The 11,147-nt window shown below is 41.6% G+C and overlaps 1 protein-coding gene across 1 annotated transcript in view; it reads left to right on the top strand.

Annotated features, from left to right (window-relative positions):
* The first annotated feature begins 2,266 nt into the window (after nucleotides 1-2,266).
* The window catches only part of LOC108921137 (protein piccolo-like), a 32,657-nt gene continuing 23,776 nt past the window's right edge, over nucleotides 2,267-11,147 (top strand). Inside the window, exons 1-6 of the mRNA XM_018730451.2 lie at nucleotides 2,267-2,387; nucleotides 2,439-2,595; nucleotides 3,240-3,298; nucleotides 3,405-4,870; nucleotides 6,234-8,343; nucleotides 10,304-10,330. Of these exons, the coding sequence (XP_018585967.2) occupies nucleotides 2,267-2,387; nucleotides 2,439-2,595; nucleotides 3,240-3,298; nucleotides 3,405-4,870; nucleotides 6,234-8,343; nucleotides 10,304-10,330 (3,940 nt within the window). The remainder of the gene's footprint in view (nucleotides 2,388-2,438; nucleotides 2,596-3,239; nucleotides 3,299-3,404; nucleotides 4,871-6,233; nucleotides 8,344-10,303; nucleotides 10,331-11,147) is intronic.

Raw genomic sequence — 11,147 nt, 5'->3', positions numbered from 1 at the left:
CACTGAAGCTCCCCTACATCCTGATCCTGGTTTGGTTTTAGCTCTTAATGAAATAACAGTTGTTTGTGAAATCCCACAAGCAAAGGGTACTACAGCTTTTGCTTCAGTGACAGAATCATTTCCAGCTCCACCTGCACCCATTTCAGAATCTGCTGCAGTTGCAACTCAAGCTCTCAGTAGAGCTCCAGTTTCACACGTAGCTCCTGTTCCAATTCCTGTCACACTTTTGGAATCTGCAGCAGCTCCATCATTAACACCAGCTTTAGAACCAGTTTCTCCTATAGATATCACTCAAACTCAAGCTTCATTTATATACCCTATTAGCCAGGCCCAAGCCTGTCCAGCTACGGTAAAGCTTCCTTTGACTACACAGCTACAGTCAGTGGTTGTAGATGTACAACACAGCATTGATTATTGCAGCTCAGCAAGAGCCTCACTTATTGAAAACCCATCTGTTCCTCCTCATCCAGAGGTTGTCTCACACAACGTATCCACTGCAACAAATTTTGCTTTGTCGCCTATGATGCTATCTGGACAAGAACATATGATTTCATCTGTGCCTAGTACAGATAATATTTCCTTGAATACTCACTCAACAAAATATGTAGCTGTAAGTTCAGTAGGAATAACTGCTCCATGTTTTACAGTTGTAGGTACAAGTCAGGTTTGTTCAGCTGTTTCTGCTGCTCCTAGTTCAATTTTGAGCCCCATGCCTACCGCAGTTGTCTGTGTTTCACCTTTACCCGCTGTACCCCAATACATTCAACACCCTAGCACTTTGCCATCTGTTACCTCTGACACTGTACTGATGCATACACCATTGACTTCTGTTCCAGTGCCAGACCCTTACCACACAACTTTGCTCAGTGGTTCATCTAACGAAAAGTTGGGTATAATCTTCACTGCACCTGCTCCCTCCTTACCACCTACCCCATTACCTCCTCCCACCCAGCCTCAGCCATCTGTCTGCCCCAAAGACATAGCTCCTGCTAGCACAATATCAGTGACTCCATCTTTTGGACTGGTACCAGTTTCAACAGCAGTTACAATGGCACATTCCACCATTACAACTACAGTCCCAAGTACAATGGGCCAGACCTGCAGCTCACAGGTTTTACCCACAGTATCACCCTGTTATCAATCAGAGGAGACTATTCCTTCTCTTTCCCCAAAACCTGTAGTCATACAGCCAACAATAGTAAGTCAAAATATTGAAAATAGTCAGCTAACAATTGTAGCTCCCCTAAGTGTTGAAGCCATGACACTAAACCTGAGCACTCCATCATCCATAAGTGCAACATCACCCAAGTCTCCTTTGTCCCCAAGATTTGGAAACGCTTTACATGAAACGTATGTAGTCATCACATTACCATCGGAACCTGGCAGTCCCAGTGAAAGCATAATTACTCAGGCATCCACTAGTCAGTCTATGATAGCCCTATCAAAACCGCTTGACACAACAGCTCCCCTTGCAATTACTCAATATACAAAGTCAATAGAAAGTCAAGAAATCTGGAGACCTGATACAGTTGTTTCAAACACGAGTCATGTATATTCCACGCTTTCCACCTCTGGTCAGTCTGCAACTATGCCTAATCTTTTTACCGAAGTGCTGGCCACAGAGGTCCAAAGAACAACAGTGTCTGTTGTCTGTGAAAGAGTAATACCAGCCTCTGCTCCAAGCCCTGCTACTGGTACCACCAGCATTCCATCAGAAGCAACCACAAAAGTGCAACTAAAGCCAAAAGAAAATGGCAAAGTCCACTATTCAGGAGATGTTGTAGATCTTCGTACTTTGAAGCTCAGTGTTGCCATGACAGAAAAAGGGATGGATTTATCTTCCCCGGATTCTAGGCGGCAGTCATTTTCAAGCGACAGCAGTGGACGTCAGTCAAGTGCAGTGCAGTCTTCAATTGTCAATCTGAGTTCAGAGACACCAGCTTCCACCTTGTCGTTTGTCACTGACAGCATAACTATTGTCACCTGCACAGCTACCATAGCATATAACGGTGCTGGGGACAGACCTTTGACAAAGGGACCTGCTATTTCAACTCCTCTTCAACTGACAACATCTAAGATATTTGAGCCAGTTGCCCAGATAATATACAGACCAGTAGATTCAAAACCTATGAGCAATTCTAGTGCTGATGCTCCCATTAATCTTTCTTTTGGAGTTGTTCCAAGCATAGAAGCACCCAAGTCGTCTGTGAGTGATTCTCCAGTAAGCATGACTAATGGTTTTTCTACACGCGTAGAGGCCAGGGTAATGGGTGCAGTCGACCTTACTACCACAAAACCAGTACAAACGGTAACTTCAATCAAGGAGTCCACCTCACAGGTGATCACCTCTGTTGCTGAGGAAGATGGCAAGCCTGTGGATCTTACAGGTGGGAGGAGGGCCGTGTGTTGTGACATGGTGTATAAGCTTCCATTTGCAGGGATCTGCACAGCACCGCAACCAGCTACTACACTGCCTGAAGATCGGTTTGGATACCGAGATGATCATTATCAGTACGGTCGTGTTGGACTCAATGGCACAAAAGGTTTAAGTGGCCTGAAACCCTCCATGTCTGATACCAACTTAGCGGAGGCTGGGTTGTTCTTCTATAAAAGCAAAAATGGTTATGATTATCATAATGGAGCAACAGAGGGTGCTGTGGATTTAACATCTGGAAAAATGTCCAAAGGTCAGTATGAGGACATTGCAGCAGACCTTTCATTGAAATATAACTTTGAACTGCCTCCACTTATTCCTGGCTGATATTTTCTTTTTTCTCTGCATTTTTAAAGCTGTTTATTTGCTTCCCATTCTTTTTTAACTTTTTTCCTCTATACTTTTGTGCACAGATGCATGTGTGTGCCTGCAAGCTGTTCTTAAACTGGGAAAGCTGGACATTTCTGCATGCTCTCTGGTTTGCTTTTCTTCCATCTGAATGGACAAAATTCCCTTTTTGTAAGCAGTTGCAGAAATGCCTTGTGTTTAAAGTCTAGTACAGATAATTTTGCATTTATGCTTACAGGTGAAGTGACGTTCTACTCAACTGGAGGTGCAGGACCATTTTCTGGGATGAACATTTCTCTATATTCCCAGACATCTCCAGCAGCTGAAGCACACTTTGGTGTTAACAGTGTCTTAAAATACTCAGATGGGGTGGTGTACTCTTCTGTTGCAGCACCAGTTCCGTCCACATATGCAATCACAACCCAGCCAGTATCAATATTTAGTTCAGCCTATAAAGATTTTTCTGGAATGGATTCCAGTGGTATGATACAGTCCATACAGACTCTACAAAACCAGGTACATCCACAGTCATATAATTTTTTAGCCACGCCAGCAATGGAAGAAGACCTTCACATAAAAACTGGCATCTCCAAAGAAACCCTCTCCTCACCTTTCCCTGCAGTTGTTCCTACAGTTACTGCAATTCCAGGTGCATACATTGATGGATCGCTGGAGACCATAGCAGCACCACTACAGGCATTGCCTGCTTCAGTCCTCCTTGCACCAGAAGGAAGCAAAGATCAACAGTACCAAATGGAACGTGAACTCCTTGAACTTGAGAAAGTGAAGCAGCTGCGCATGGCTGAGGAGATTGAGTGGGAGCGACAGGAGATCCAAAGGTTCCGTGAGCAGGAGCAGCTTATTGTCCAGCAGGAACTGGAGAAGCTGCAGACGATGAAGCAGCAGCTCCTGCACCAGCAAGAAGAAGAGCGGCAGGCCCATCTGATAATGCAACAGGAGACTTATGCCCAGCATCAACTGCAGCTGGAGCAGATCCATCATCTTCAGCAGCAGTTGCAGCTACATCTGGAGGAGCAGAAGATGAGACAAATATATGGCTATGATCCCTCTGAGACTGTCCCTCCACTATCTAGTTCAGAGCAGATTTCACAAGAACAGCAGTATTTAGGTAGTGAAAATGGTCAGTTCTGGCCAGTGCAGGATGATACTGCAGTGACCTCTGTTTTCACTGGCTTTGACTTTCCTCAGAAGCAATCCTGGCTCCCAGTGACAACTCAGGGTGTCACCCCAAATACCCTAAGTGTGCCCAGATCTGAACTGTCTGGTAAGGAATCAAAAGGACAAGAATGTCTACAGCTCAGCAACCAAGTACAAAGTGTGCCAGGGCAGCATGACGGGCAGAAGAAAATAGACAGTGGGGTTCAAACAGATGGCGAGGACATAGTGGATAGGGCTTATGCAGGACGGAGACGGAGGAGCAGGAAGAGCGTGGACAGCAGTGTTCAGACAGATGATGAGGATCAAGATGGGTGGGACGTCCCTGCCAGGAGCAGGCGCCGGTCTCGTTCCACTAGATATGTTGATGGAGAGAAAGGAAAGCAGGCTTCTAAGCTGTCTAGCATTGCTATACAGACGGTAGCTGAGATCTCAGTACAGACAGACCCATCGGGGTCTTTGAAACGGCCATCAGTCAGGGCTCATGTGGACACAAAGGTAGAATTGTCTTCCCCAGAAAAGCCTCACAGAGGAAGCAGTTTCAGCTCTGAGAGGAAATCGCCTCAAAGGGACAAGAAGCGCCCAACTCCACTTGAAATAAGCTACACTACACACCTGAAAGCAGATTCTTCCTCCCTCCAAGTAGCCCCTTCTCCTCCCAAGTCCCCCAAAGTGCTCTATTCACCCATCTCTCCCCTGTCCCCAAGGAAAGCATTAGAATATGCATCATATGAGAAGTCCATCCAAGATTCTAGCCCACAGAAAATTACAGCTGTGGAACCTTCGAAAACTCCTCCAAAAAGTCCCCGGGCAGTGAAGGGTGTGCAGCGCCCTACATTGGAATCCAAGACATCGAGTCCAGCAGGAGATGAGCAATCAGGATCTAACTTACCGTACTCTGATGGCTATTTGGTAAGAGCCAGTTATAAAAGTGATTTATCAGATTTGATGAAAATAATGTTAAAAAAATGATTTGCAGAGCCACGCTAGACTAAATATTTAAAATAACTTGCAAATGACCAGTTTCCTTATGCATGTTGAATTCTATGTACCCTACTAAGTTTTCATGTCAGGTCAAGAGTACCGGTGTTCTTCCCTTGAATTACATGTTATTTCAGTTTCATATTTACTATATTACCCTAAATGCAGCACAGTAGCACAAAATCTGCACATTTTCCTTTGTTTTAGAAATCCACTTAGCATAATTCATTGCCAATTCCAAAAAGTGTGGCAACTAGTCCACATGTTGCTAACTTTAATTTAACATGTGCACATAATAATTTCCAGTCTTTTCTCTAATTTCAGGCGTATTTAGATTTTTCCAATGTAACCCTTATTAAGTATATGTGTATGATTTTTATAACACTTTGAGTTTTCAGAGCAACTTAAGGATGTCAGATTGTTTTGGCAAGTCCAGATACTATGTTTTTAGTACGACTTTACTCAATATGGAGTGTTGATTATAAACGCCATCAGAAAAAAAAAAAAGAAAAACATTCAAATTACAGATACAATTTTGCTCAGTGTTTTCTTTTACAACTGCTTAGCTTTTCCTCCTTTAATTGAACTTTTAATCAAACCTGGGGCTGGTTATTAAACCCTTGAGGGTTTCTTCTACAGAGTCTGTGCAAACTTTTTATTTCCACTCTATGATGTTTTATACTATTGAGAGTTATTATTTTGTCTTTCCATGCACAGTGGTAAGGTACATTAATGGAGTTTGTCAGATGAAAAAATAGTTTGGTCAGTTTTTAGTTGTACGTTGCTAAAGCAGACTTCTTTGTTACATTTAGCAATTACATTTACTGTTGCATTTACTGCAGTTGGCATCATTGTTACTTTTTTGCTTGATTGATTAAAGCTTCAAGCTAATTTTTCCTGTGTGTGAAGTACAGTAAAAAGGCAAAGCTGAGCTTGCAGAAAAATATCTAGTCTCAAAAGATCTATAGAATCTTAATGTGAATAAATTAGTCCTGTCCAAACCTGTGCATATAAAGGCAGCTTTTAGTTTCCAGTCTGTCGGGATTTGTATATATCGTTCCCTGTAAGATTTTCTCATTATGTAAAATAGATTTATCTGCATGCTTTTGTTCACATTCACATAGCTCACATTTATTATAAATACTGGAAGAGAGTTCTATGGCAGTTTAATGTTAAATATTTTTTGTATTGTTTTTGACTTTGCACTCAAAGAGATTTAAATATTGAAATCAGTGACATTTACTGTCAAAACAACTTAAAGCAATCTAATCTCCTTGAATTTTGTTTTGCTCAGGGCAAAAGCTCACAGAGCAGTACCCCTTCTGGCACCCAAAAGAAAGTGAAACGCACTCTTCCAAACCCACCCCAAGAGGAAGAATCAGCTGGCAGCCAGGCCAGTTACAGCACTGGTTCTGCTCGACGTCGCCTCTGCCGGAACACCACCATGGCTCGGGTCAAGATCCTGCAAGACATTGACAGAGAACTTGATCTGGTCGAGCGTGAGTCCTCCAAGCTTAGGCAAAAGCAAGCTGAGCTGGACGAGGAGGAAAAGGAGATCGATGCCAGGCTAAGATATTTGGAAATGGGGATTAACCGAAGGAGGGACGCCTTGCTCAAGGAGCGGGAAAAGAGGGAGAGAGACTACCTGCAGGGGGTTGCAGAGGAGAGAGATTACATGTCGGATAGTGAAGTCAGCAATATCCGGGAGAAGAGGGGGGATAGTCATGGGTTAGAGCGGCCAAAAACTGCTCCACAGTCAGAGCTTAATAAATTCATCCCACCACAGACTCAGCCCACAAGCCCGTACACACAGTACCAGTATGCCACACCAACGCAAGCCCCTCAGCAGACTCTTTACCAACAGTCATCCTTCTATGAATGTCAGCAGACATCCCCGTACCAGTCCATTTATTCGTCAGTCCCTACCCCGTCCTATCCCCAGGGCTCACACCAGCACTCCCAGCCACGGGGCTATCAGCATACTTCTCAGACTCAAATGATTCACCAGAAACCTAGGCAGACAGCATTGTCTGACTTGGAACCAAAGATCACAACAAACTATGAGGTTACACGTAATCAACCAGCCATGACTGGTCCATCTTCTGCAGACACCATGTATGGTTTGCCCCATTTGGGGGGCAAATACAGCAACCTAAACATACGGATGGGTCTGGATGAGAGGGGCAGCGTGGCCAGCAGCCCCATGTCCAGCGTATCAGCTGACTCGATATATGCAGATATTGATCATCACACTCCCAAGAATTACCTCTTGTTTAACGACATGGGTGAAATCACGAAGGGCTCGACTGCACTGTCCTCTACCTTCAGCATTCCTGACAAGGACATAGCTAAGGCTGATCGTCTCCTGCGTGCAGCTGAAATGAGAGACTATCTGGGGCCACTGCAAGCCTCCTTAAGGCTCCATCCTTGTATGAAGGTCCAGGAAGATGCGATGGAAGAACCCTATGAGCTGAAGCTTTTAAAGCAGCAGATAAAGCAAGAATTCCGTCGGGGTGCAGATGGCCTGGACCCACTTACAGGCCTTCATCACTACTATCCCAGTGATAGCAATTACAGGCACTTCCACAAGGCAGAAAAATACAGTATTGGCAGACTGACCCTAGAGAAGCAAGCTGCCAAACAGCTTCCCGCTTCAGTACTGTACCAGAAACAGGCAAAGCACAGGAAATCGCTGATAGATCCTAAAATCACAAAGTTCTCTCCTATCCAAGAAAGCAGAGACATTGGACTAGATTACAGTAGCTATTTGACACCAAGCACTCCCCAAGTAAGTAGTCTTGCCTCAAGAGCAAGGCTGCTACAGGATGATATTACATTTGGACTGAGAAAGAGCATAACTGAGCAACAAAAATACCTTGGCTCAACGTTAGGATCTAATATTGCACAATCTTTTAATCTAGGCCAAAGTCTAAATCTAAGCCAACACCTGAGATCTTCTCTTCAAGATGACACAACGTATCCTAGTGGTAGTCGGTCAAGACCTTCTTCTAGGCCATCCTCTGTTTATGGCCTTGACCTTTCTATTAAAAGGGACCTATCCAGCTCCTCTCTGAGGTTAAGGATGGAGAGTGACGGAACCTCTCTGTTGAGGACCAAACCTACCAATCTCCCCATCAGCCAAAGCAGGGGACGTATTCCAATTGTATCACAGAACTCTGAGGAAGAGAGTCCCCTGAGTCCGGTCGGTCAGCCGATGGGCATGGCTCGGGCTTCCGCCGGGCCTCTCCCACCCATATCAGCTGACTTAAGAGACCAGTTTGGCTCAAGCCATTCCCTCCCAGAAGTTCAGCAGCATATGCGAGAGGAGTCCAGGGCACGGGCTTATGACCGCGACATGGCCTTCCTAATGGATGACATACAAGGAGTAGTGCCTGATAGTGAAGGTAAACTGGTTCTCAGGCTGCTGATGCAGTTTTTGTCTGTATATTTATGTCAGATGCATGTACCTGACAGTGGATATGTTTCTGTATGTTACTTGTTTTTCTTTCTTAATGTAACTCTTTTTTCTTTTGATTTACTTACTGTGTTGTGAGCTTCTGTTGCATGCCACAATCCTTTATGTTTTACTATTAGTACAGCTGAAATACACCAGTTTATAATTCTGTTGCTTTTGGCATCTCTTTCACTTGCTTGCTTTTATGCAAAATGGTTGTATGATTAACTCATTTCGAAAGTGCAGTATTATGGAGGTCCTTTGAAATCTAGACCAACTATTGCTCTTTTTAAGAGCAGTGAATATCAAAATAAAGATTCTTTTGCATGATCTGTCAACCAGAATGATTTATGAAATGCCTGACAAAACATCAACAAATTTCAGACATTTTATTAGGCGTCCCATTTTGAGGAAATAATTAAAGCTAATTGCCCACCAGGGAATTATTAATTGCGACAGTTAATTTAAAGTGTAAGCACTAAGAAATGCATTTTATCTAGTTGTATTAGTGTAGTGGTTGTCTGAGTGACAACGGTTGATTTTAAATGAAAAATACATTTTTCTGCACAACTTTAAAGTTGTATTTGTCTAGAGATTTCTGTTCCATTTTCTTAAAGTCTCGCAGAACTGGTCACAATAGTTTTCCCTGTATATACCCTCTTGCTAGTATAAATAGATGATGAGCAGTTTAATATGAAAAAAGTGAGATTACACATTTTAAAATAAAAGCAGCAATATATTGAGGGCTGTGATCCTTTCTTTTTCTTTTGTTTTGTTATTTTCTTCATTAAGGCTTCCTAAGAATTATTTTTATCAAAGTTTATCGTTCTTATAAACTGACAATGTTCTAAGATATTTTATTACTTAACACACCTCTGTAGAGAAGGAGAGAGAATATTCTTTATGAAGCTACAGGACTGTAATATGGTAAACAAATAAATTGTATAAACTGATGAAAATGTGTCTATATATTTTATGTCTGTATTACAATAACAGATAATATTACCTGGTTTGCAGAGGGTCTTCTTATCAGTGGTTGGAGAAATACGAGGTTGATATTCTGTAAATAACCATAAAAAATCAATATAGGATTGATTAAACTATTAAACTATAATAGTTTAAATATTAAATATATAATATTTTAGAGAACGTGTAGGCTGGATGTTGCATACAGTACTATTTTCCTGCCGTAGTTTTCCATTTCAGAACTGTAGTAGAGACATATTGATATATCATAGATTACACCTGTGGTGTTTATTGTAAATGCATGTTGGTTTTATTAACATATGTGTTTGTTTCTCCATAAATAAACCTATAATAATTTGCATGCCATTGTCTTTGTGCTGTGACTGTAGTTTGCATGACATCTAACTATTTATTGTTTCCTTGTGGAAGCAGAACCCTTTTTAAAAATATGTTGGAATATGGTAGAATATATTTACAAAATACACATTTGCTAAATATTTTTATTTCTGCTTCAGTGAAATAACATTATAATTGTTAGAAAAGCATATGATGACAGCCTAATCAAACCTTTTTTTTTTTTTTCCAGTTATTACACGGTTATTACATGTTGGACCTTTGAGATATAGGTATATTTGTAGACTGAGAAATTACAGTTTGTACTGTGTAAAGGCCAAATCGCTTTTCTAAACATTGAAGATATTCACTTTGTCAGTTTTTTGCTTATTCACTCATTTTAGTTTATTTACATTTTAAGATGCGTTAGTATTGTTGGTCACTATTAGACTAATAAGCCAAATGCTTATTACTGATCAGTGAGAGAGGCAGTGTTTCACCGCATTGCAGGCTTCATAGATCTACACATAAATTTGCTTTCCTAGTACAGCTATTCAGGGTTGCTTAAACTGATAGTGCTATAATGTCTAAAATACAACTTTGTATCACAGCAGCGGGAAAAAACTGGAATGTACAAGGTAAGAGTCAAAGTAATGTATGGTCTTGTGTGACAGATAAGCATAAAATATTTCCACCAGACACCTTGTGGTGTGAGAAAGCTCTGGTACACTGGAATACATGTCCATGTATAAATGGGGACTCACTCCATAGCATCAGTCCCATGCATCTGCCTGCTTCCGCAGAGAGACACATCTGAATGCAAAATGCGCTTATCCTCAAGAACCCCTTCAGCGGTTTCCATGGCAACCCATCTAAACCATTAGTCGATGCTATACCTCACACATTTTGCATTGTTATTTTACCCTAACAACAAGCTAAGCTACAAGCTGCATTCTATTTTCTGCAGCGGAAGAACCCCTTTTCACATTAGCTGGCTGTAGGGTTTCGAAGGAAATGAATAAGCGATCAGTAAGCTTTGTACTGAAATAAATCTTGCTACAACTTGCACTAGAGCTGTAAAGAATTTTTGAAGAAATACAATTTGAAACTTTAATTACAATTATTCTGAGGCTATTCTGTCTTGTAGGTCTTCCAAAACACAAAAATCAAGATGAATGAGTCTTTGTTTGATGGGCACCATTACTAAATATTTGCTGTATATCGGGTTCAGTTAATATTTTCAGCTCCCGGTAAATTATGTGTGTCTTTTTAGGAAAGAGGAAGTGTTTTCTTGTCAGTATACAGTAACTATCAATGATAGCAATGTAAATTTGATGTAACAGTGGAAATCTTACATTCCCTCACCACTATTCTTGTTTGCTTGACCTTCTTTATCCTCTTAGCCTTTCCAGTATTATTTTTGCATGACTTTTATGCGGGTAAAATGACATGCTG

This window comes from Scleropages formosus, chromosome 5, assembly GCF_900964775.1.
Source record: "Scleropages formosus chromosome 5, fSclFor1.1, whole genome shotgun sequence".
Lineage (NCBI taxonomy): Eukaryota > Metazoa > Chordata > Actinopteri > Osteoglossiformes > Osteoglossidae > Scleropages > Scleropages formosus.
The sequence above is the reverse complement of the archived record's forward strand: the minus strand, read 5'-3'. Positions and strand labels throughout refer to the sequence as shown.